Here is a 26,598-nt window from a genome sequence, read left to right on the forward strand (position 1 = left end):
GGTTCTTCGTCATCATCCAATATTAGTGAAGATTTCCATTATATCACATGGTATCAGAGCTATTGCCTCACGTCTTGGGTTCTAAACTCAATAACTCCTAGATATTAAACATCCATGTGTAGGGCAACCCAAAAGAGGGGGCCACATGTGCGACATGTACCGTTAACCTACATTTAAATTTCTCGTCTCTAACCCAAGTTGTGTAACTTGATTTTTCAAATTGGGTCAGGTTAATTCAGTGGAAAAAGGAGAAAAAATATACAAAAAATAGATATAAGTTTGGGCTGATTGGGTTCGGTCGGGTCGGGTCGCCAAAGGCCTCAACCCTACCCTAACCGGGAATTAAATTGTGTTGGCTTCTTCCAAGCAAAAGGTAGCTGACATAACCTAAGAAAAGGCCAACCAAATCCGAGCAAAATGGGGTTAAACCCGTGGGTTCCGGTTGGGCACGACCTAAGTTGCACCCCTAAGTCACTCAAATGAATCTAGTACCATATATCATTGGGATACTAAAATTCCCCCCGTCTTTTTTACTTGGGACAGCCCCATCTGGTGCACCACGTGACAGCCCATCGGAAAAATTGGCGATGTGGCTAGGGCATCCATGTGCACGAGACCGGCGATTCAGAGTCCTAACCGTCCGGGTTCAATATAAATATAAATGGTAGCCATAAAGGCGTGGTAATCGTCGAGTAGTTTCGATGCAGAAGGCACATCATCCTCAGACGGAGCTCTCTTCGGTCTCTGTCCAAAGGAAACGCAAATCTCATCTTCTCATAAAACGTAGGCGCAAGAGGCAAAGAATCTCTGCACAAACCTCCACATACCAAACATTTGACCGTCTTGGGAAGCAACAAAATTGGAAATCGGATTCAAGGCAAAAGAGGAAAAGACGACGTGAAGAAGAAGAAGAAGGAAATCGTAGATGGGTTTCTTCTTCTTCTTCTTCTTCTTCTTCCCACGATTGCTCCCATTATAAGGGTAATGCCCCCCTTTTCTTCTTTCCTATTGCGGTTTATTTGAGAAAGGGGTTTCTTTCTGTCTTAAATGATATGGTGGGTTTTGACACTTTATAATTTGTTTTAAGGAATTTGATTTTTGTGTTGGATTTTTTTTACAGACTAGATAGTGAATTCTAGGTTGGGATGCCTTCATCGTTAACAAAATCCTTTTTGTTTTGCAGATAGGTTTGTAATTGTTTCGTATAATATTTTAGGTGTTGGGAATGCCTCGAATCATCTGGACCTTTATGATCAAGTCCTGCCGCAAAATTTGAACTGGGATAGGCGGAAGAAGCTTATACAGAAAGAGCTTAATCTTTACATGCCTAGCATTTTATGCTTCCAGGCAAGTGTGACCACTCTCTCTCAATTTTTCTTATGCTCTAATTATTTATGGATTGAATTTAACAAGATAAGTGATATAAAAACTTCTCAAGTCAATCATAGACTCCCCCAGGTTGATTGCTTTTTTTTTTTTTTTTTGGGTCCCGGCATTTGTCCTACTAAGTCAATCAAAACTCCTCCTACTCGCCTGAGTTAATGGAAAGGTGACTTCGCTGATCATTGAATCTACCAAGCCATCTCCTTTTTTCCCTTGGCCAAATTCTCATTGGAGTCCAAGATTTCAAACACTATATGATATTGTTGGGTTTTGATTATGAACTGTGGCATTTCTAATTTGACTGATGACTTTTGTGAACTAGTTAATGATTTGAGCAATGCGAGACTTTTATATCGAGTTATTAGCTAATTGAGAGAACATGAGATGCAAACAAGGTTTTAAATTAGCACAACAACAACACAACAAAGCCTTTGTCCCAAACTAGTTGGGGTCGGCTGAATGAATCCTTTAGAAAAATTTCATGAAGAAGCTGAAAGGATTCTCTGTTATGTTCCTAGCTATCAAGTATTTCCTCACTGTTTCTACCCAAGTTGTTTTCAATCTGCCCCTACCTCTTTTTACTCCATCAACTTGGCACGAGTTGCCTCTTCTCACTGGAGCATCCAAAGGCCTACGTTGGATATGTCCAAACCATCTTAAGCGGTGCTCTCTTATCTTCTCCTCAATTAGTGCCGCACATCCATCTAAACATTCGCATCTCTGCTACACTCATCTTATGCACATGCTGCTTCTTGGTGGCCAATATTCTGAGCCGTACAGCATGGCTGTCCTCACAATTGTCTTATAAAACTTTTCCTTCAACTTGGTAGGGATTTTACGGTCGCACAGAACTCCTTAGGCAAGTTTCCTCTTCAACCTAACCTGCTCTTATTCTATGGTTAACATCCTCTCCAATCTCTCCTTATGTACAATTACCATTAAAAAAAAGGTTTTAAATTACCATTCCAAAAAAAAAAAAAGGGTTTTAAATTTCGATTTTTGTTTTGGTTGGAAATTTTGATGGAAATCCTGTAAAATCACAGAAACATTTGAAAACATATGCAAATGATAGAATTTTAAAATGAAACTTCAAAAAATGCTAGAATAAGATTAAAATGAAACTTCAGAAAATGCTAGAATAAGTAGAAATAGACACTTAAAAACCACTGCATAATAAGGACAACCATTCATAATGGTTTAACAACATCAAACACCTAGTGGCATGCACTATCACATGTCGCATATAAATATCTATATGTAATACATATATTACATTTCACATTGTAGGAGAAAATTGAATGCCCAACGGGACGGAATTGACACTTATGGCCCATATAAAGTCTTATCCTCTTATTATTTAAAAAAGAGAAGTGTTATCCTCTTTTCTCCATTTGTTGCAGCCACTATATGATATTAATTTCTATAAATTAACAAACACTCTTTTCCCCATAAAAATTGGCATTTTGTATGTGTCATACAAAATATCAGAAACCTCGTTCAACCTCAATATCGCATTACATGTTGAACATTGCATTTGATTTTCAAAGTTCCATCTACAGGAGGTTGACCGTTTTAATGATTTAGCTGATCTTCTTCAAGAAGATGGTTACAAGGGCATTTATAAGGTATTCCCTAAGTGTTGTTTTTATGTACCAGTTGTCAAATAATTGTTTCACGTTTCAAATGTATAAATCTGAATTTCTAAGTATCATTTACTCTAGGGTCGCACAGGAGAAGCATGTGATGGGTGTGCTATCTTCTGGAGGAAAGAACAGTAAGGTTTTCCAATTTAATAAAAGTTCTTTTTTGGTGATTAGGAAGTTTTTTTTTTTTTTTTTTTTTAAATTTTTTTTGGAATGATGTATTTGTCATGATTCGTGAATTTATGTTTGAAAGTAAATCAAAGATGCATTTATGTCTATAGCAATGTTGGAAAAATCTAGTTCGTGAGGACAATTTGGGCTGTAGCAAGACGTAGTTATTGAGTTGTATGCTTTTTCTCAACGGTCTAGTATTACTATAAAAGGGGAAAATGACAAAAAAAAGTTGTGAAAATAAGCAATAGAAACTTAAGGGGAAATAATCAGGAAATAGAAAAATGAAGAAAATTGCTGAGATATCCTTATAAATAAGTTTCTAAGCTACGAGACATAAATTCCAAACTGAAATGCTAAGTTCTTTTTGATAGTGCGATTGCTGTACAAAGTCCACGAAAATTGAATAATGCAATCATCTCTTAGCCTGTAACATCCATGACCAAGCATCTGGTCAACTCTAATAAACTAAAAGGCCATCTTCATTGTCATTCATCCATTATTTATCATTTCCTGTCAGCCACTCTCCACACTAAGTAGTGCAAACCCGATGTGTTCGCGGGTTATTTCGGAGAATCTTTTATAGCTTAATGGGTTAATTTTCACATAAAATAGAAGAACCAGTCCCAAATTCAGATTAAGTGTTCGAAAAGTTAGTCAAATCGCCTTTAGGGTTTTACTTCGAAGTTAGTCTTTAAAGAATTTCCATCAATGAACTTAAATCTTTCCAAGCATAAAATCTTTCATAACAAATCTCACCAAAAGACACCAATAAAGATAAATATGGGCTGCAATAAATGTATGATCTGAACACAATCGGAAAATGAAGAAAAGAGAGATCTAGGGCCCAAAGTAACCTCCAAACTTGGCTGGTGTTTAATCAGAGTTTGTATCAAAACCACAACATGTGGCAAAAACTCTCTAGAAAGGGGAAAAAGGCTCGGAATCTAACGTTAACATTCATCTCCCGGTTTACAGGTACGACCATTGAAGAGCTTTATTTCTAATTGACTCCCTTTTACATGTATTACATCACAAACACAATCATTTAGGCGTTTCTGCTCTGATCACTTTTATCTTGGTTCAATTCTACATAAGGAAGGAGAGATTGAAGATGATGTTAACCATAGAATAAGAGCAAGTTGGTTGAAGTGAGTTCTGTGCGACCGTAAAATCCGTACCAAGTTGAAGGGAAAGTTTTATAAGATAGTTGTGAGGCCAACCATGCTGCACGGCTCAGAATGTTGGGCCACCAAGAAGCAGCATGTGCATAAGATGAGTGTAGCGGAGATGCGAATGCTTAGATGGATGTGCGGCTACACAAGGCTAGATAGAATTAAAAATGAAGACATTCGTAAAAAGGTGGGTGTGACTCTAATTGAGGAGAAGATGAGAGAGCATCGCTTAATATGGTTTGGACATATCCAACGTAGGCATTAGGATGCTCCGGTGAGAAGAGGCGGCTCGTGCCAAATTGATGGAGTAAAAAGAGGTAGGGGCAGACCGAAAACAACTTGGGTAGAAACATTGAGGAAAGACTTGATAGCTAGGAACATAACAGAGAACTTGACCTTGGATAGGATAGAATGGAAGAAAATGATCCACGTAGAAGAACCCAACTAGAACCAGGATTAGAGCCGGGTAAATTCCTTTTACCTTCTTCATGATTTTTTTCTAAAGGATTCATTTAGCCGACCCCAACTAGTTTGGGACAAAGGCTTTGTTGAGTTGAGTTGCTCTGATCACTTTTGCCTCTTCATTCATATTTGCAACATTTTGATCCAGCATATGTACAAGAACTTATAGTGGGCCTCAAGAATAACACCTTATATAAAGATATAAATGTGGCGAGTTAATCCATGTGCTGTTTTTCTGGCAGTCAAATAATCCATTTATTTGACTGTAGTACATTAACTAGCTTAATGGGATCCACCATCAGAACCAGAAAAACACCAAGTCTGGCTATGGTATCCGGTCTTCATGGTTGATCCACCACAGTATATATTTGAAACATAGAAGGCCACTTTGCCAATGATAAAAAAATCAACAACGACGTATTTTAAATTTGTTAATTTAAAAGTAAAGGCAAAGTTGTACCTCGAGAGAGCTCCATCCTTACTGATATTGCCATCTCTTTTCCGAACAGTCCAGTTAAAATATTAAAAGTGCTTGAAATGAATGCCTTCTATTATGTTTTAATTTCCCATAATGATTCTGTATAATAGGCTGTCAATTTTTTTCATTTTACAGACATGATAGACTCATCTGTTATATGTGACTGTCACATATATGTCTTGTTCACTGTGTAACTTTTTGCAACTATATTTTTAATACAGATTTACAGTTCTACATCAAGAAGACATTGAATTCCGGAGGTTTGGGCTTCGGGACAATGTTGCCCAACTTTGTGTTTTAAAGGTATGGTGGGTGCTTTCCCTATGATGATTTGGTCCTGGTTTTGGAGCTTAAAAGTACCCTCAATATATCTGTGCCCCTCGGGTACTTTAGAAGGCCTATAGTCTTCAAATATCAGTTAAGCAAACTTGGATAAGGCCAAGGGCGATGCCTTGGCTATTCTTGGTCCACATATTTCATTTTGTTTTTTATCACTTGGATAATGCTTAGTTCTTGTTCCCCATATCAGATCCTTTTATTCTCGTGCAGTATGCATTATAACAGATTCTTTTGCCTTTTTTTTTCTTCTAATCATAACCTTGAGGACTTTTGTTTTTATGTAGTCTCATAATTGTTTGACCGTAGTATGTTAACTAAACAATTTATGTTCTACTCCTGACATGAGTCAACAATCCACTGGATTACGAAGTCAGCTTACTAGTTGGCTACACTTTCACTTGTCTGTAGACACCATAATGTTTATAAAAAATTTAAACTTTAAATATTGTAATTTAAAGTACATATTGATTTTTGTCCCTTTAGACAAAAAAAAATCATTGCTGTCAGTTGTCACTCATTGATGAGGGACCAACATTCACGGAAAACAAATAAGGGGCTAAATATGATGGTGGGGGTCTATTAGAAGTGCTTAAGAATTTTTTTTATTCATAGGTTTATAATAATTATTTTTTAATCTGTTTACCATTTCAAAAAAAAAAAGTTTATAATTGTTTTTATTTTGGTTTTTGAGTCTAAACGGCGGTTTTGCAATTTTTCTTGAGGCAGTTATGGCCTTGAAAGTCTGAGACTTCTAGTTTAATTTAAGTTTTGTGGGTTTTTTTTTTTTTTAATGATTAAGTTCTGTAGGTTCTCTAGAAGTTTCTTTTTTTTTGAAATGGTAAGAATTCTGTTAATAAGAAAAGAGGAAGCCCCTGACCAAGATGGTAAACAAATGGGGTTACAAAGGCACAAAGCAAAAATTAAGACATTACAAATATTCCAACATGGAGGCAAAAAGTCAAAAACCTCCTAAATGTGTCCCGTCAACCTTGAGCCAGGCAATGGTCTGCTTCCTCTAGAAAATATTAGTCTCTTTGAGCCTTTTAGTTTTAGGATTCCAAGGTTATTAGTTGTGAAAGGAAAAATTGAACGAGTGTAGAATATGTTGAACCGAATCCTTAATTCCTTATAGAGAGGTTTTCTCGTTGAACCAAATCCCTCCAGGGAGACTCCCTTGGCCAAACTTTCATCAGGCAAGGTTTTCCAAATCCTTATAGAGAGGTCTTCTTGTTGAACATCACCCTTTTATGATTAATATAATTAAAAAGGAAAATTGAACGAGTGTAGAATATGTTAAGTTGAGGGTCTCTACATTGATTCACTAAGAGGCATCAAGCTCATTGTTGCAAATTATTCTTATATCACCTCGCCATCAGATTTCTGAATGAAGGCGCTGATGAAGTTCTAGATCATTGCTCCGGTCGATGTATTGTTCTCTGCACAAATCAATATGTCGACCCAATCTTGACCATAGCCATACATAAGGTTTTCATATTACAACTTTGATGAATTTTCAATTAATGACGATAAGACATTAGTGCCATTTCAACAATTTAACTAGTGACATTGAGATGTTAATGTAAGTGCCATCAAATAAATAGAACATCTCTTTTCTAAGAAGGAATTTTGAATCAAAAGATTTTGAGTGATTTTCCATGCATAAATTTTGTTGTAAACATGTTATATGGTTCTATTTTCAGGCCCTGCCATTAGGTTTCTTGTTTTTTCCTTCTTCATTCTGTTGTCAGCATGCTTATTATATAGCTTTGGGCCTGAGTGCTATGGGGGCCTTTTGTATTTTTATCTGTTTTTTCATAAGGCTTTGTTTTATATGTGAAGCCAAAAAAAGGGAAATATTCACAAAAAAATTAATCAGATTTAATTTTTGCCGTGGTATTAATAAAAGCTTAAAAACAGGATTTAAAAACCTCACATACTCAAAATTGTAATTGCAATGTGCAATAACAATAAAAAAAAAGCATGATGGTTAATTTGAGGAGAGTGACATTTGTTTGACACATGTTAATTATTTTAACCATCAAAAGTGTCCATGGATTCTGTATGAGTATTGGTATCATGTCATGTCATGGACACTATATGTTGTGCCTCTACAAATATCTGGGTATCATAGGTTGAAGTGGCATGAATTTTTTTTATTTAACATCTTAAATAATACTCTTAGATGTTATGTTGAATTATGTATATTGCATGATGATTTTGGTTATTTTTTTGAGCTCTTTCTTATCTCCAATTTTGTGTCTTTATTAAAAGTTTGTTTTTTTTCTTTACCCAATGAAAGAATATAACATTTTTTCCTTTTATTTTAAATTAAGTTCCATATACTCACTGTAAAACAATGTAGGAACCTTATGTTTTTTTTATAAGATTTCTGATTTAGACAATGTCCTTTCTCTCTTATATGGAACATTCCCACTGAATTGATTTGCGTAGGTGAATCGTATTCAGTCAAACTCTTCAAATGGGAATGGCATAAATCCTCAAATGGCAGAGTGAGTTTTCTTGTACCTCACTGTAATTTTAAAATAGCAGATTGCAACAATCTCAGCTTATGGATAAACGTTATTTACACAGGCAAAGACAAACAATTTCTCTTCTATAATTTCCATTCGTAGACCTATCACACACACACACATGCACGATTATGGCTATATCCAGTATGAAACACAGTTTCCCAGTTTCGACTGTTTTCTGGCTCACATGTCAACAATTTTCTCTCATATAACTATTGAGCAAATAATGTATTTCTTAATGAAATATTTAAATTGGACACCTTGTTCTTGATTTTGTTAAGTGCAATTCTTCTTCTCTCTCTGTTCGCTAACAAAAATTCTGCCAATGTAGGGCTACACCTGATCAGAGTTTACTAGTTGGAAACATACACGTTCTTTTCAACCCAAACCGTGGAGATGTTAAATTGGGACAGGTAAAAGAATTCCTGAATCTCTAAAGGTGGAAATAAGTTCGTGGCAGAAAGTTGTCCCTATTAGTTAGTCACTTCTGCCATGGACATGCATATTTTAAGGTAGTATTGGATGAACCAACACTATATTATTTTCACCTTTCCATCGTTGTTTGCTTTACCATGCGTGGGTGTTCTTTGTATTTGAGTGGTGCATCTGGTTTGGCTGAAAGACTATTTGTGTGTTGGCTGACTGGCACAATGGTGGCACCCTATAGCCACACAATGGCATGCGATATTTTGACCTTGACACGTGCCAAAGTTCACCCCAAAAAACAACAGGACAAGTCATAGATGTCTCAGAAAAATCATGTTGAAGTGCGGGTTGGGAGAGTGAAGTTCCGATTAACTAAAATTATCATATGGGTGATATAACGTTAGGTAGGTGGAGTATGAAAACTGTAACCCTTTTAATCAGATTGTTTAATTAGCCAGTTGCTTGGCCTGGCAATATTGTAATAACATTTTTTTTGCTCTTTTAATTTCATTTAAATTTTATTCAATCTACTCTTGTAAGTTTATTGTTGAATATATGTCATGATTTCTAAACTGGCGTATAAAATGTTTATGCTATGGCTGGGGCAGTAATTTCTGTCTTTCTCAACTTCTTGGTTTTTAGCATCTTTCTTTCAGGCATTACATGTTAGGTGTTTAACATGACAATGTTGTAGGTCCGACTGTTTCTCGAGAAGGCACATGCACTATCACAGGAATGGGGCAACATTCCAGTTGTAATTGCGGGCGATCTAAATAGCATGCCACAGGTTGTATCTTGTGGTTTCGAATTAACTATACCATGTGGGAAAATTTCTCACCGTCTCTTTTAATTGGAGTTATGATTTCATCTTCATGTCTCAGAGTGCAATATATCAGTTTCTTGCTTCATCTGAGGTGAGTAACATTCATTGTAATTTGTGCTGTATTTTAACAGCTTACTGATACTCTATGCCAGATTATAATTTTGGAATTCTAAATATAAAATGTGAAACATTCATTTTAATTTGTTGCAGTTGGACATTATGAACCATGAACGTAAAAAAATCTCTGGCCAGATAGGACATCCAATAAAATGGAACTCCTTCGGAGCCTTTAGTGAGGCCACAGAGAGGTCTTTTGTCTTATCTTTCTCAAACTTTGGTAGTTCATACTTATCCTATCAAAACACAACATAAAAACATGTATTGTTCATACATATTTTTTTAACTGATTTGGTTTATATGGGTTTTGCTGGTGGGTTTCAGGTCTTCAATTTCCATCTCAAAGCCATTGAAATATACATGGAACGAAGAAGAAATAGAGCTTGCAGCAGGCATTGGAGGATCCACTCATTTACGGCACAATCTAAAACTCTCTAGTGCATATCCAGGAGTTCCTGTAACTTTTCTATATTACTCTCTTTTATATGAATTTCATTAGAGGACTCATATCTAAGAATGCATATGTTTAGGTATAGTCTCTCATCTATGTATTTGATCTGCATCAATTCCATCGGCATCCGAATTATGATATATATATATATATATTCACAGTACATTTGCATTTGGACAGGGAGATCGTAGCACTAGAGATAATCATGGAGAACCTTTAGCAACATCATGTCACTCCAAGTTTATGGGAACTGTTGATTATATCTGGTGGGACAATTTTAGTCAAATATGATCTTCTGGTTGGTGTCATTTAGGGTATTTCTTGTAGCTTATTCATTTTTATGATTCACAGGCATTCTGAGGATCTTGTTCCCGTAAGAGTTCTGGAAACTTTACCTATAAATATCTTACGAAAAACAGGAGGTCTCCCAAGTGAAGTATGCCATTTACTCTTCTGTATTTTCATTGAGAAGTCTTTCCTGTATTTAAGTGATTGACTTCTGTATTGAGGTTGCATGCTTTTTTTTTTGTTCTTTTTTTTTTGAATGATGGAAGTTTCATGCTTTTTAGTATGATGCTTCTAGGAAACATATTGAAAGATGCCCCTCTACAAGGCTTCTTCTGAATGACTTGTGCTGGGGCACTATATGTGCCAGTTGCTTCAGGAGGCAACCGGTGATTGGATACCTGTCCGCTTTACATAAAACTTCAAAAAAATTAAAAGCAAAAAAACAAATGTTTTATCTTCTTTCTCCATTACTGTATCAGTGATGATACCACCATATTTTTGTGGACTGAAATAGTCTCCAATCGTTGACATGGCTTCTGTCACCTGATGATTATTCTTTTTCTTCCGTCGCTGGTCATGATTGGCTTCTGTGATTCTTTTTCTTCTGTCACTGGTCGTGCTTGGTTTCCACACAGCTGCGCTAACATGCGACAGGAAAAAAAAAGGAAAAGAAAAACTGTATCAGTGATGATACCACCATATTTTTGTGGACTGAAATAGTCTCCAATCGTTGACATGGCTTCTGTCACCTGATGATTGTTCTTTTTCTTCCGTCGCTGGTCATGATTGGCTTCTGTGATTCTTTTTCTTCTGTCACTGGTCGTGATTGGTTTCCACACAGCTGCGCTAAGATGCGACAGGAAAAAAAAGGAAAAGAAAAACTTCTTAGGGCATGGTTTTGAAATTTAATCCTATATTGAGGGCATTTTTGTCCTGTACACAAAGACCAGAAAAAAGTACAACCTGGGAAACATGGCATCCTTGTATTGGACATTCAGATAGTGGGTTGGGAAGTAGGTCTTTCTAGCAAAACTCGATACCTATATACTACAAAATGGCTATATCTTGTCTTTGGTATCCAAACATTCAAGACATGTTCAGGCATTATAGGTTTCTCGTAACTGCTGGAATGGAATGCAAGATTAAATTATGTGGCTGGCTGTTTCACTAAAATTCCCTGATACATTGTATTCTTGTCTTGTATTTTACTATCCTCATCCATCATCAATGAAAACATTCTTCTAATCTCACTTTGTACTTATAATATAATGTCTAAAATGTTTGGATTACCATCGTTAGGTGTCAAGTCTCTAGTCACTATGGTTTATCGACCAACATGGGTATTTGAATATTGTAGGTTATTACTTTGTTATTGTTAGACTGTCCTATTAATATTATCTTGTTTACTTCAGCCTGAGATGATCTTAACATTATATTCTTTATAAAATGCGAGGCTCATTTAGACCCATCTAAGTGGTAAAGTTCACCAGAATTAAATTTTATGCATTTCTACTGTTTTAGAATGAGATTTATGTTGGAAAGGTCCATATGATGGAACACTACATAGGAATGGAATGCCTTTGCAATTCTTTCTTGGATATACTGGTGAATCAGGTTCCAATGACCACTCGAAGTGAATGAATAAAATAGTTGTTATCGATTCATGATTTGGTTATCAAATCTCATTGTCAGCATAGTAATTTTATAGAGATGCAATCATACAAGTGGTGATGCATTACAGCACACTGCTTCTTCCTCTGTTAAACTGGTAGGATGGAGCTTGAAATGTAATTTAGGTTTCTAAAATCTTTTTGCTTTCAATTAATGTATTCCTATACTTGCTTATGCTTTGTTTGCGTGGAAACAGATTTATTCTTGTTAAAAGTTTTGGTATCTCTGTTTTGCAGAAGTGGGGCAGTGATCATCTAGCTCTGGTCTGTGAATTGGCATTTGCGGACAACGGCAATGGCGTGGATGCTTGATTAGTACGTCTCGCAGGTGCTCTGTTCTAACGAGTAATGGATGGCCCAACGATGTTTTGGGCTGCTTGTGGCATTGAACTGTTGTGAACTGGGATGATCCCAATCCGTGCGAAATGAACTTTTAACAGACAGTTGTTAGTTAATTTATTGATAATTAGTTATTGTAGAGAAAAGCAACAGAGAAAAGAAATTAGCAATCAGAGGGACTTCTAAGCCTTGGACATTCCAAGGTGTGGCCTACTGGCCGGTTTTGAGTGTCCATATCAACACTTGGACGTGCATCGTGCATGCACGTTTAGTTTATCTATTGCTCTTTATAATTTACCAATGGCCTCCTTAAATGAGATGTTTAAGAGATAGTCTGACCCAGATGGATCCGATTCAATGATCTCGATATCAATTTGATGGGTTCTACAACGGGTGTGCTTAGTACCAAATTTGTATCAACTGACGGTCTGGATCGTTTGATCCGTCACCCAGTAGATGGATGGTCTGGATTGTCTAAATGCAAATTTGGGTCGCATTTTTGGATCCAAAACTTCTTAGATCCCAGTTGGATTTCGTACTACTCTCACTTTTCATGTGGATTCCACTTGCAAAGCACTAGTTTTTAAATCCACAAATGAAATAAAAAAATCTAGGTCTTTCTTTTAGGATCCTCCAATCTCCAGATACCATGAGCAGCAACCCTCTCGCATGCATTGGGCCGCACCTTGCTCCTTGTAATCTTCTTCCCAAGTGTCTCTTCTCCTCTTAAACAGGTTCAATACCTTCGATAATATCAATGTCACTAACAGAACACTAATCCCAAAATACCCCTCCCCATACAACCAATTACGAAAAAAAAAATCTTTCTATCCCTTTTCTAGCTTTCTGATGAAAAGGGTTTACCAAACATGTTCTGAAAGCCACAGATGCCTCCATGCGGAACAATGCCTGCAAGAAAAAGCCACCCCATCTCTCTTTCTAACCTTGCTTTCCCTCTATCTTAAAATAACCTGCAAGTTGATGGCGTTTGTAACTTTCCTCTACAAAAAAATTATAAATAGGTGACTTGAGGTCCCATCTTAAGCCCACTGATTTTTCTAATATTGTAGGAGCTCCTCAGTCTTTGGGAGTCTGAGTGAGACCATAATCTTCGTCCTCATCTTCTTCTTCTTCCATAGAAAGCCAATATGTTGGCAGCTTTTAGCAGCGAAGTCATAAAAGCTCCGGAGGAGCTGATCCAAGCAGGGAATCGAACCCCCTCACCAAAGAAAACAGCATCAAAACTCGTTGATATCTTCCTCCAAAACACCCCTTCAGCTGTGGCCATTCGTTCTACCAATCTCATGCACATAGCCTACACCCATGAGAACCAACCTATGTTACAACCCAGGTAAGGTATAATCATCTTCATAATTTATAATAACAAGATCATTTTGATTTATGTTGTGGTGGGTACAGGTCATTTGCAGCAAAAGAAGAGATATTTTGCTTGTTTGAGGGGACTCTAGAGAACCTAGCTAGGCTAAAACAACAATACGGGCTAGGGAAGAACGCAACTGAGGTTGTTTTGGTTATGGAAGCTTACAAGGCCTTGAGAGACCGTGCACCCTATCCAGCTAGCCACATGGTCTCTCACCTAATTGGAAATTTCGCCTTCATTATCTTCGACAAGGCCACTTCCACTGTCTTCGTTGCTTCTGTATGCATCTAACAAAAAAGAGATAACCCACCTTCTTCTTCTCTATTTTCAATTTTTTTTATTCATGAAAGGAGATAGAGATATGACTCTTTTACTATTATTATTATTAGGATCAAGAGGGTAAGGTTCCTTTATACTGGGGGATAACAGCTGATGGGTATCTTGCCTTCTCTGATGATGTCGATATACTAAAAGGAGCATGTGGGAAATCACTAGCATCATTTCCTCCAGGTGAATTTCTTTCTCACTTTCTCTTCTTTCATATAGCATGAAATAGGAAAGAGAGATGATCTTCAAAGTAAATCAAGCTTGGTATATAGTTTGTACACCTTATCATTTTCCACTAAGAAGAATGATGAAATAGCCTTAAAAATCCATTTCATGGTTATTATGGGTGAAGTTAATTATAGCTTTTCCTTATTGAAAGGGTATTGAGAGAGGTTGATGATAATTCTTATTTATCTGTTCATTTTTTTTTCACTGGATCATGAGATTAGGGTGTTTCTTTTCTTCGGCCACGGATCTGAGAAGCTACGAGCATCCAAAGAACAAGATCACGGCTGAACCAGCAATGGAGGAGGAGATATGTGGTGCAACCTTCAAGGTATAGAGATTTCCATAATGTGCAATCTCTCTTTAGATAGGTGGGTTAGGATCATCCTATGGAATAGATTTCCGGGGCACAACCTATTTAGGATGTGGCCCAACAAATGAACGGTTTGGATCATTCTATGAAGTGGGCCATGCAGTACTTTTTGAAAAATACTGGACTATAGACCACACACCATATAAATATATCTCTATATAGAAATATGATGAGGAAATTTAGGAGAGGCACCCATGACTGGTTTTTGCTTCCAGTTTCTTCCCTACTTATTACTGGTAGACATGGTGGGTCCCACCATAAAACACTAATGAGAGTACTACTATACATCATTAATGGGTATATATTGTTCTTTTTCAGGTTGAGAGGCCACATCTATGTGCAACCATCGACTAAAACTGGTCTTGATCCAATGAAAGTTGTAGACACTGTAATTTTCTTGTTTGTCATTTTCACTTTTTTAGTTTTTCTTCCTTTCGTTTTCTTAATATTTGGTGGATGGTAGATGAAAAGAACTGTAGCCATTAAGTAGACGGCAGGTTTGTTGTGATGTTATATAACTTTCAATTCCGTTTCTTCTACGTTCTCTTTTTCTTCACGGGAATTGGTGGTTTGCTTTCGTCACAATGGCCGACCGTTCTTATCTCTTCTCATTTTTGGGCGCTTCTTCTTGCCATGGCACACTTGTCAAGGCGATAAAAGCTACTTGTTTTTTTCCTCTTGGCCTGGTAAAGAGACCCAAGAAAGAAGAGATGACACTTGTGTTACGTCACTAGGATTGGTGGTTCCACTACGTATAGATACATGAAATTAAATGGATGGGGTGGACGATGCACTTTGCTTAATAGCTATACAAGGGATTTTCTTTGTTTAAGGTTGCTCACACCACCCACTATTTTTTTTTATATAGAATGATTTGTAGGATTTGATGCAAAGATGGTGACTCGAAGGGACCCGGTAAAGAATATTGCCATAAAAATAAATAAAAATTCCAGTCATTATCTACTAGGGATATGTTGTCCACTTCCAAAGATGGTGGGAAGACAAGGCTAAACCTATTGATTGTTGGGTTGGTACTTTCCAAAGTGACTGGTTGATATATATAAGGAAAGTGTTGGTGAGCTTAAGCTCACCAAACTTATAGTGCGCTTAAGCGCCCCAATCACATGGATCCCACATTTTCTATGGTGATCCAAACCATTCATTTGCAAGGCCTCATCATAGATAAGGTGTGTACCAAAAATCAGCTCCATAGGATCATCCTAACCCCTCCATTTGTGGAGGACAAAAATGGGCAGATTTGTTGACAAACAATGTCTGTCCATTTTGACCTCCACAAATGGATGGGTTAGGATGATCCTGTGGAGCTGATTTTTGGTACACACCCCATCTATGTAAGGGCCTTTCAAATGAATGCTTTGGATCATCTTAACAAAGTAGGCCCCCATGTGATTGGGCGCTTAAGCTCACCAACACTTTCCTCTATAGAGAGAGAGAGAGAGAGAGAGCCAAAAACACAATGGGCTCACATTGTTTGGATGATCCAAAGCATTCATTTAATAGGCCCTGTCACAGATAGGGTGTGTAAAAAAAATCAGCTCTATAGGATCATCCTAACCCTTTAATTTGTGGAGGTGAAAAATGGTGTGGAGGTGAAAAATAGATAGATTTGTTGAGGTTTTTACTCTTCCATTTTAACCTCCACAAATCGAAGGGTTAGGATGATCCTATGGAGATGAATTTTTGGGCACACCCTATCTATGTCAAGGCCCATGAAATGAATGGTTTACGTCACCCAAACAACATGGGCCCACCTTATTTTAAGAGGCTGTTGTTGGATGGTGGTACCTTTTTTACTGTACTTGACGGTCGGGCACCATATAAAAACTCTACACACACACTTGTAAACACTGAATGGCAAAGTGTGGAGATCGACGGAGATGGAAACCCCTCAATCTCCACACAAAGGCACCCAATTGGATCCACGTCACTCACTACATTTATCTCTACATTTAATCTGGCATATAGTGGGCACCCTTGTTGCTGGCTTTTTGCAATGAGCCCTTAAGTTATGCATTCCTATGTATTGGGGGATCGTACTAAAGCAAAAGATCTCACAATGGAAAAGTGAATGTATGTGGAAGGACTTGGGCACCCTCCCCTTGACGGTCAGCTTTTAAGGGCGAGTTCTACCCGCGTCCCAGCACTATGTATATAGGCTACTGGTATTGGCATGGCCATGTTTTGATAATGGGATGAACTCACTTTATTTTATACATAGGCTATTGGTATTGGCATGGCCATGTTTTGACAAGGGGATGAACTCACTTTATTTTATACGATAAGATATTCAGTCTCACACTTCTCTTTCTGAAAAGATATTCAGTCTTCTGTGACCATTTTTCTTAAAAACTTGTATAAATCTCTCTGTCTCTTAAAATGTGCATCTTCTCAAGAGAAAGCTATTCATCTCACTAAGTAAACCTTGCAAAAGCCCTTCAGTACTCTCACCCTTCCCATGTTCAGCCCATATTTGTTTTGGATTTTGAGAAGCGATTGTGAGGGCAAAAGTAATTTATTGGACTCAAAATTACCTTTAATTTTCAGTTTTTGGACTAACAATCGGATCTCAAAATCCAAAACAAACAGCGCCTTGGTCACTCATTGAATAGCGGGAAAATGTGGGATTGGGCTAATAAAGCCCTCTTGTTTTAGAAGCAAGAAAATCTTTATTTGCACAATGAGCTGAGCATCAGCTGAGACTAAGTGACTAACGTCTTATCTATGGGCACGTGAGTTTTTTGCCTGACCTATCTTTATTTTGCATTTTTAACTCCGTTGTACTGTTAATTTTGCTCTTACCCCTCAAATATGAAATTCCATTTTTAACTGTGTTTTTTTTTGCATGAAATTTATCTAGGAACAGGGCGCACCTAAAATTTTATTGTATAATAAAAGAAGGGAAGTGATATATCCGCCCCTTTTGATCACCCGGAACACCCCTCTTAGTTTTTGTGGCAATCAGGGACATTGAATTCTTCTGACGTAAGTACACCAGCCCCTCTTTTATCATTGATACACTGACAGGGGGTGTTCCTGGTGATGAAAGGGGGCGGATATATCATTTCCCTAAAAGAAGTACGGGAGGGGGAGAGGGATATACCATCCTACCTCAAAACCAAAATAAAAGGAAAATTACTTACAATGAATACCAGGGCTACCCAAAGAGACATCTTAAAGTGCCCCTAGGTCGTTCCACAGCCCGTATGTATGATGCTCTGTTTTTTTTTACAAGCAAAATTAGCTACAAAGTCAACAACCTGAATTGATGCGACACTTTCAGCCCCAACCCTAAAACCGAGAAATCATATGATGATGAAACACTGTGTAAACACGTTAACCTTGATATTTGATCCAACATCATATAATTTCTCCTCTCAAACCAAGGATTGAAGCTTCTGCTAATAATATTTACGGAAAATTACATTTGCACCCATCTAGTTTCTGACACATCCACTTCTACCCCTTTAGTTTAAAACGCAACAACTACACCCATGTGGTTTCAATTTGTATAAGGTAGACCGATCAGTTGACGGTTCGTCCACAGATTGAAGGGTTAGGATGGAGCTGATTTTTGAAGCACACTCTATCTATGTCAAGGCCCATCAAATAAACGCTTTGGATCATCCAAACAATGTGGGCCCATACCCGAATCCAAACACTACCAAAACATTGTTTGGATGATCCAAAGTGTTCATTTGATGGGCCCTGACATAGATAGGGTGTGCCCAAAAAATCAGCTCCATCGGATCATCCTAACCCTTCAATCTGTGGACGAACCATCAACTGAGGGGGCCTACCTTATACAAATTGAAACTACAGGGGGTGTAGTTGTCACGTTTTAAACTATAGGGGTAGAAGTGGATGTGTCAGAAACTAGAGGGGGTGTAAATGTAATTTTCCCTAATATTTAATCTAATTTTTACTATGTTTAGGATCACTTTTTGTTCTTTTTTACTCTTTAATTTAAGAAAAATAAAGGGCACCAGATTTCCTTTTTTATATCTTTTAATTGAATTTCTTCTTGACAATCATAAGGTTGTCGATTAGTTTGTTCAAACATGTCCACTTCCCAAAATTCAACCGGACAAAAAAAGATAAACTTAGGCTATTTGGATACATGGATTGTATGGTCAAAGATAGTAAAATCCTAGAATTTATAAGCTAAAACCTGGATTTTAAGTGCGTAAATAAGGTGTGTTACCACTCAATCTTATAAAATCCAGCTTCTAGCAAATAAAATCTAGGTTTTCACTTGTAAAATCCTGGATTATAAAATCCATGTATTTAAAAGGTCCTCAAGTGTTGTCAACAAGGCCTTTTTTTTTTTCTTTTTTGGCTATTGTACATCAAAATAGCATGTCTTACATATAGCCCCATCCCACTCTCCATTCGACCCTAAGCAAATATTGGAAAATGATGACTTCTGTGATCCTGACTGGGATATGAGTCGTTGTAAAGAAACTTTGAGAAGCACAAGTTAAAAAGCAGAAAGTAGCAAATTCTGGTTTTGGAAAAATATGTGGTAGAAAGTTATATAAGTGCCAAGTGTCTGACCAACTACCAGTCTTAAACCAAGTCCATAAGCTCCAATTACTATTGAATGAAATACTTATAAAGGGATGAATGCTTCTTTGCAACCATTGCCATTGAAAAGCTTTTTTTCCACCTTGAATTTTGGGAAAATAAAAGCAGAAAATAAAGAACAAATCAAGGGGGAAGATATTCAAAACACTCTAATGCCACTCTTCCCAATCCTGCACGAGCGAGCCTAGCCGCTTCTCCATTTGATAGAATTTGCTAAATTTATCACCACTCACTGACCTCCTCACGTTATGGAAACGGACCATGTCACCCTCAATCCTGTCCCAGATCTCATCAAAGAACTCTGAAAAACTCCAAAGGTGAGGTGATCGGCCTTCTAACCATTTTATGATGTTTAACGAGTCTCCTTCCACTGTGAGGTTCTTTGTATCTCGTAGTGGAAAGGGAGAAGGTACCAAATGTGAAGAAGGGAGAGAACGGGGACAATGCGCTCATTCCATTACGGTTGCAGAATTCCAGAGTTTGAGGGGATACCTGGTCTGTTTGGTTATACAATTTCTGGGGCTTACTAGGTGTTTTGAATTAGGGGTGTTCATTATTCGGTTAAAACCGAATAACCGAACCGAACCGAATTGGTTCAGTCGGTTCGGTTCGGTTTTTTTCCGTTTCGGTTCAGTTTCAGTTTTTTTTATTTGGCAATTCGGTTATTCGGTTTCGGTTTCGGTTATCTCAAAAAAAAATTCGCTTAACCGAAATAATGATGTCATTATTTTTTCAAAAAAAAAGTGTGATACGGGCACTCCAAAGGATGATCAAAACCGTCCATTTGATTGATCACAACTTAATTAGGTTGTGCTCCAAAAATCATTTCGATTGGATGATCCTAGCCCTCCGATCGAAACCAAGATTTTGCTTTTTTCCCTCTTTTTTTCCCCTTATTCGGTTTATTAGAACCGAATAACCGAATTTTTAATCGGTTCGGTTTCGGTTCGGTTTCGGTTATTTCGGTTCGGTTATAACCGAATAACCACCCCTATTTTGAATTGTTTTGGTGCCACGTCATCTACTATTCGTGTTCGATTGCATGTTTTAATTCATACTATTAGGGAACTACTTGCCTTGTATCTCCCTCGTCCCCTGTGGCATGACTTTTGTCCCCCATCAAACTAATTGGAAAAAAGTGAATTTTTGCCAATTGGGTCTTGGGTTTAACACTATTCTCTCTCGTCTTCATTATCTTCTTTCTTTCTACATATATATTAGTAATGACACCCCTACTGCCCCCTTATTTTGGTAGTAACATTCCGCCCCACGAAACTACTTCGGTTGGCTACCAAACACTTTAGCCACAGACGAATTCCAATCAAACCTTCAAATTTGGGTTGACAAATAACATCCCAGTTGAAATATGCAGTTTATTCTTCATTTATGGGATATATCAAAAGAAGTCGGAACATTTGATCAATCTTAGTACTGAACTCTTAGGAAGATTGAAAGCTGAAGACCAATGTATTTGGAAATTGTTGAGAACTGTTTTGATCACTGAAAGTGTCATGAATAAGCAGGTCGTTGGGATGGTTGATCTAGTGTACCATCTCAGGGTGACCCAATGGGGATTCAGGTATGATGGCGCCAAAAACTGAGATCTCATTTATACTTTAACACTCCCCCTCACGTATGGCCCTCTCTTTAGAGAGAGAGAGAGAGAGAGATTAAAGAAATATTTTTCCTTTCCAAACTTTTCTAGAAAATTCTTGCAATCCAAAGCCACGACCTTGGAATCACAAGGCTGACAGCACATAAAAGGCAACGGTACAAAACTCAAATAGATTAGAGGATTCTTCTGATTAGAAGAGATGCATAGGCTGTTCACCATTTAAGTTTCTGATTGTCCCTTTAAAAAGTCATTAAATGGACGGTTAGGATCATTCAATTTGGGTGGTTTTTGTATAATGGTCCAACTTATGGATGGTCTAGATCACTCAACCCTGAATCCAAATATATCTGTCGGATTGCTAATCACCCTCGATAAGTTAGGCCCTCTTTGTTTTAGATTTTCGAAATCGATTGCGAGTATAACAGATTATTGGAAATGCAATTTTTGAGTTCAATAATCAGTTCCAATCAGTTTTGGGCTCGAAATTAATTCTCAAAATCCAAAACGAATAGGTACTTAGTGGGCATTTATCAATGGTCAGCTCGCTTAATTTTACTATCCGTCTTAAATAAGGTCAATATGTACTGCTGCAACACATATTAGCTAGTTTGAGAAAACGAACATAACCGATTTTTAATTTGCCTACTATTATTGAATCAATTTATCAAGCATCCGTTTTCATGATTCTCAATTCATATCTATACCGATTCATGTATAGGCTATTGATGTTGGTACTACGATGTTTTGATAAATGCACCAAGTCATCTTGTCTTTTTATTTAAAAAACTGTGAAAGGTTATTACATTTCACAAAAAGCTCTCAGAAGGCAATAACAAAAGAAAAAGATAAGATAAGCTCTGTTTTTGCAACTATAAAACATGGTAGACTGGTTCTGCAGATATCAATAGTCTATATATAATTGGAAAACTTGAGGTGGTCCGGAGGTTATTTAAAACATTATAAATGCAGTTAAATATTATATACTTTATAAATGAGGAAAAGGATTGTACACTCGAGCGTACCAATCACATGTGAGCCCACTTTGTTAGGATGATCCAAAGCATTCATTCAAAAGGCCCTTACATAGATGGGGTGTGTACTAAAAATCAGCTCCATAGGATCATCCTAACTCATCCATTTGAGGAGGTCAAAATGGACAGACTCTGTGTGTCCACAAATCTGCCCATTTTTGCCCTCCACGTTTGGAGGTATTAGGATGATTCAATAGAGTTGGTTTTTGGTACACATAGATAGGACCTTGCAAATAAATGCTTTGGATCACCACAAAAAATGTGGGACCCATGTGATTGGGCACTTGAGCGTACCATAAGCTTAGTACGCTCGAGCGTACAATCCTTTTCCTCTTATAAATATATATTTCTTCATTGCTATTAAATATCTCTTAATGTAAATTTCACCATAGATAATACATACCTTATAGCTCTATCTCTATCTCGTAAAAATTGGGAAAAAAAAAATTGTGATTTGAAAACAGAAACGCACCCTTACTGTTGACAAAAGAAATGGTTATGGGCTGTTTGGTAATAGGGACATTCCGAAAACGGACTTGTGTTCCCAGCCTTTGAAACTTCCTTTTGTTATGGAAACAAGCGTGTCTTCCTAGCCTTTGAAACGCTCTTACGTTATGGTATCCACATTGATTTGATGCACATTCCCAACGTACGTGGTCCCACCAAAAGATGGCTTCCCATCTTTATCACTATCACAACCGTTCATCATCAGGGCCCACCATGAAGCTCAGAAGCACTTCCGCCTTCCGGGAAGGATTGAAAGAATACGCCCAAAAAGCCGAAATGGGCCAAAGTTCGCATACAACTCTCTTCCCAAAATATGCTATTGGAAAGGAAACATAATTAATATAATAAAAGAAAGCACGACGTGCGAAATGGAATACTAACAAACACAAAAGGCAATTAAAAAAATATTAGCAAGTGCTAAAGAAGAAAAAGAAAAGCAAAATCGGAACAAGGTAAAGTCAATTACCCCACAATGCAGAGGAAATATTAAAACCCTAAACCCTTTTTTGAGGTTTAGGGTAGACATGAAACAGATAACACATTATTTCTGCTCAGTAACACAACTCACGTAGTAGAAAAAGAAGCATCACTACAAGTAGGAAAATGCTTCTCTCTCTCTCTCTCTCTCTCTCTCTCTCTTAGTCTCTTACATTTATATATACTAGTCCGCAGAAAGACAAACATGGAAAAACCCATTAATTCTCTCCAAGTGATAATAATCCCAATTCTCTCCCGTAACAAAAGACTGAAAATGCTAGAATTTTTCTTTTACCTCTTCAGATTTTTCCTTCTCGAACCAAGAAATAAAATAAGATAATGAAAAACAAAAGAATACCATATCTTCTATCTGCTCTGCAAAATTACTCTCATTTTCTCAGAGATTTATCCAAGCAAGTGAATCAACATCAAGATCAAAATCCATAGCCGAGAAATCATTTTCTTCCCCTTTGCTAAGACTACAGAACGGCAGATCTTCCAAACCCACAAAATCCCGATCATCTAAAACCTCAAAATATTCCAAACAGAAAGAATCAAAATCCAACAAAGGAAACAGAGGCTCTTCCAAAAGACCCAATTCGGGTTTTATACTCTTCGCTAATTTGCATTCTCCTTTGGAAGTTGAAACATCGAGGACTGAAGAAGGGGATTTTGAAACCCTTCTTTTAGATGAAGATTTGCGGGACTTTGTTTTGATATTGCTTTCTTGAGAAGAAGTCTCTGTATCAAAATCGGACAGTATAGATTTTATGGGCAACTTAATCTCTCTGATGACTCGCTTGAAACCCTTCAGATCGGTTTTTTTCTTATATTCTCCATCTTCATCTTCGCTGGAAGAATCTGTGGCATCTGGGTCGATACAGATAACGCGGATTTTCCTCATGGTGTTTGCTTGGTTTTCCGAAAAATCGGATTTTTTCTTCATTTTTCGGCAGACCATGTCATGATTCAACAGTTGCCTTTGAGGCCCTGGCATTTCTTTTCCCAATAAAAAAAAGGGTATATAGGAGAAAAAATTATCTCAAACTTTTTCTCCTCTTGTAACAAAATATCTGTTTAAGAGGCCGAGATTGTGTGCAGGTAGAGAAGAAGGAGAAGAATAGAGAAAAGGAAGAAAGCCAGAGCTTTGTTTGAGCTCCAATACAGAGGCTAAAACCCTCAGACCTAAATGATAAATCCCTCCCCTCTATTTTACCCTCTACCAACTTCCTACTACAAAACAACTAAAAGAGAGAAAAATGGAAGTAGGAGATGATATATATATAATAAAGTGGGAAGAGAAAATAACCAAGAAGAGAAAATCAAGGAGGGTTAGGAAAATATGGCTCTGGTTTATGAGTTTATCCCACCCGATGAGGCTATGCGACAAAGATTTTTGGATCGAAACTCGAAAGAAAAGGGGTGAAACGGAAAAAAAAAGGGTAGGAAAGGGAAAAAACCTCGGCCCTCTTTGTTCTGAATTTTCAGCTCATTTGCTCTGCCTCAGCCTCTCCTCTCTCTCTCTCTCTCTCTCTCTCTCTCTCTCTCTGTTTCTTAAGCGGGTTTTACGAAGCGTTCGAATGAATTGATGAGAGTTAATAAATAGAGAAAGAAAAGAAAAGAGGATGATGTGGCATGACCATGGAATGTGGCCATGCATCATGCATGACTATCCCATGCCGTGAGAGTTTCTCGGTTGAGAAGTTTCGTTTTCACTGTCTCCTTGCTTGCTTCTAACTTGGGCATCATTTTCCTGGAAATTACAACTCAGCCACTCCCAGACGCCAGACTGGGGTTATTATCGATATTTTCAAACAAAGTGAGTTCAAACATTGATACCCTCATCCAAAGTATAAAATTGTTTCTGTGTTTTTTCGTTTCATAGTAAAATTGTTTCGGTATTTCGTTCGGATCTCAATTCTCTTTTTTTTAAGGAAATCACAGGAATATATACAATTACCAAAATAACCCCATGGTACCCACCGAAAGAGTTCCTTTTCAGCCCAATAAGTGTAATCGTGTGCGGCTTCTTTTCCGTAGATTCGGTCATTGATCGACACGTGTCACAGATGATATTTTTTGTCGTTATCCTGCCAAGGTTGGTAGTTATTTTAGCGGTCACCTCCACTACGAATTTCATTTCAGGGGCAGCTTGGCGTGCGTGCGTGCGCCATCCACTACCACACCATACTTTCCACACGTGCCAATCTTACTCAGCTCACCTGTGTTGCAATTTGCAAAGATAGAAAGTGATTTCACTAATCTCTTCGTTTTATGATCTTTTACTTATCTAGACATACATTAGATTTTTTTAACCAAATTAAACTTTATCAACAAGAAGCTCAATAAATTTTTTTAGATAACAAAATGATGAAACTCCTAAATATTACTTTTTGAAGCTCCCTTAATTTGACTGAGCTCACTATTAAGCTTAAACTCGTGATTAATATCCTCTGGTGATGCGGCAAAAGCTATCAAAAAGCAATTACAAAAACATTATTCGGGCTAATGGGAACTGACATAGCTACTACTCTTGGTGTTTGATCTAACGACAACCTCTTATGAAGTCGGGCTACCATTGGATCAAACATCAATGGCGGAACTTTGATTACAAACGGGAACGTATTCAATATTGCTTTAGAAAATCTAAAATGGTAAAATAAATTTTAAATTCATTATGGGCAAGTGATGTAATTTTGGGAGGAGTAGTTTTGACATTTTGAGAATAAAAGCAAGAAAAGGGAAAAGAAAAAAAAGAGAGGAAGTTGTTGTTAACTTGATAAGAGATATCTGTTCGGTTCCTATGAAAACAACCTGATGGGGTCCAAAATATGCAACCAATTGGCTGTTGACACGTGGCCCTCACAGGGACCACTGCAAAGCCCACACCTGTCCCCTGCTAGGTATGCTGCCTGGACCAATCAGGGACTTCCACCTGCCCTTTACTAGGCATGAAACCTGGTCCAGTCAGGTGCTACCACCTGTCCTGGACAGGTGGCTCAGAATCACTATAAATAGCCTTCACTTGTGCTAAGGTGAGGGTTCTGAAATCTGAGATCAAAACCCTAAGCTTTTTGCTTTGACATTGCTCTGCACTCCTACTCATACTGACTTGAGTGTCGAAGCGCCCGTCCGGAGCACCACTCCGGGTTGGTCTTCTGACCCTTTGTCTTCTTGTCTGGCCCTAACAGCGCAGGACTCCATCAGCCCTTCAGGCCCAGATCAGCCCTTCAGGCCCAGATCAGCCCTTCAGGCACAGATCAGCCCTTCAGGCCCTACCATAACCTGTTACCAATTTTAGACCTAACACAACCAATTACTCCAAAAGCTTAAGCTGTTAGAGGAGTTGTTATTTAATTATTTGTACTTCAACACTCCACCTCATGTGTGGCCCCACTTTTTTGTGGGTATGTAGGCTGTACGTGTGGATTTTTAATATAAAAGAGTTATTAGGTTTTGAACCCAGGATATACCATGAGGCAATAGCTCTGATAGCATGTGAAAACAACAATTTACTCCAAAACATCTGGTAATTGAAACACGAATACAAGCCTTATTGACCCCGTAACTTCGAAAGGTAAACTAGGTTTCCCCAAAATAACTTACTCCCTCTTTACGTAGTAGAAAAGTTGCCTTGTTTTCCACACAGTTTCGTTGTGGTGGGAAACTAAAATTAGAAGTTTGGCCTGTTTAGGTTTTGAGAAGACCTAAAGATATAAAAATTCGTTTTAAACGACTATGTATAGTGGTGGCTAGAGAAG

General features: G+C 37.6%; 3 protein-coding genes across 5 annotated transcripts; 2 read left to right on the plus strand and 1 right to left on the minus strand.

Annotated features, from left to right (window-relative positions):
* Nucleotides 1-518: 518 nt before the first annotated feature.
* Nucleotides 519-12,593, plus strand: LOC143892781 (carbon catabolite repressor protein 4 homolog 5-like). Of its 3 annotated transcripts, none has more exons than XM_077397642.1 (14): nt 519-981; nt 1,184-1,347; nt 2,943-3,008; nt 3,105-3,157; nt 5,534-5,615; nt 8,103-8,161; nt 8,514-8,595; nt 9,303-9,395; nt 9,505-9,522; nt 9,642-9,739; nt 9,873-10,005; nt 10,180-10,265; nt 10,351-10,435; nt 12,195-12,593. In XM_077397642.1, exons 1-14 carry the CDS (start codon nt 702-704, stop codon nt 12,267-12,269), a joined length of 1,374 nt encoding a protein of 457 aa, XP_077253757.1. In that variant the 5' UTR covers nt 519-701; the 3' UTR covers nt 12,270-12,593. The 3 variants fall into 3 exon arrangements, 2 of the variants coding, with proteins under 2 accessions (XP_077253757.1, XP_077253756.1); XM_077397641.1 differs by having other exon boundaries at nt 523-981; nt 9,490-9,522; XR_013255613.1 differs by lacking the exon at nt 10,180-10,265 and having other exon boundaries at nt 520-981; nt 9,490-9,522; nt 12,195-12,258.
* A 356-nt stretch (nt 12,594-12,949) lies between these two features.
* Nucleotides 12,950-15,141, plus strand: LOC143892782 (stem-specific protein TSJT1-like). The gene is made up of 5 exons (XM_077397643.1): nt 12,950-13,647; nt 13,716-13,956; nt 14,067-14,187; nt 14,454-14,560; nt 14,921-15,141. Exons 1-5 carry the CDS (start codon nt 13,445-13,447, stop codon nt 14,954-14,956), a joined length of 708 nt encoding a protein of 235 aa, XP_077253758.1. The 5' UTR covers nt 12,950-13,444; the 3' UTR covers nt 14,957-15,141.
* A 7,650-nt stretch (nt 15,142-22,791) lies between these two features.
* On the minus strand, nt 22,792-24,400 carry LOC143846343 (uncharacterized). The gene has a single exon (XM_077354774.1). It carries the CDS (start codon nt 23,832-23,834, stop codon nt 23,235-23,237), a length of 600 nt encoding a protein of 199 aa, XP_077210889.1. The 5' UTR covers nt 23,835-24,400; the 3' UTR covers nt 22,792-23,234.
* Nucleotides 24,401-26,598: the final 2,198 nt, after the last annotated feature.

Source organism: Tasmannia lanceolata, unplaced genomic scaffold (assembly GCF_043159265.1).
Source record: "Tasmannia lanceolata isolate RefF3 unplaced genomic scaffold, GAP_Taslan_0.1 ptg000015l, whole genome shotgun sequence".
Taxonomy (NCBI): Eukaryota; Viridiplantae; Streptophyta; class Magnoliopsida; order Canellales; family Winteraceae; genus Tasmannia; species Tasmannia lanceolata.

Coding starts and splice junctions, on each gene's coding strand:
- LOC143892781 (XM_077397641.1), top strand. CDS start 702: ATGCAGAAGGCACATCATCCTCAGACGGAGCTCTCTTCGGTCTCTGTC. Junction 982..1,183: donor CGATTGCTCCCATTATAAGG/GTAATGCCCCCC, acceptor TTTGTTTTGCAG/ATAGGTTTGTAATTGTTTCG. Junction 5,616..8,102: donor CCCAACTTTGTGTTTTAAAG/GTATGGTGGGTG, acceptor TGATTTGCGTAG/GTGAATCGTATTCAGTCAAA.
- LOC143892782 (XM_077397643.1), top strand. CDS start 13,445: ATGTTGGCAGCTTTTAGCAGCGAAGTCATAAAAGCTCCGGAGGAGCTG. Junction 13,648..13,715: donor CAACCTATGTTACAACCCAG/GTAAGGTATAAT, acceptor TGGTGGGTACAG/GTCATTTGCAGCAAAAGAAG. Junction 14,188..14,453: donor ACTAGCATCATTTCCTCCAG/GTGAATTTCTTT, acceptor TCATGAGATTAG/GGTGTTTCTTTTCTTCGGCC.
- LOC143846343 (XM_077354774.1), bottom strand. CDS start 23,834: ATGCCAGGGCCTCAAAGGCAACTGTTGAATCATGACATGGTCTGCCGA.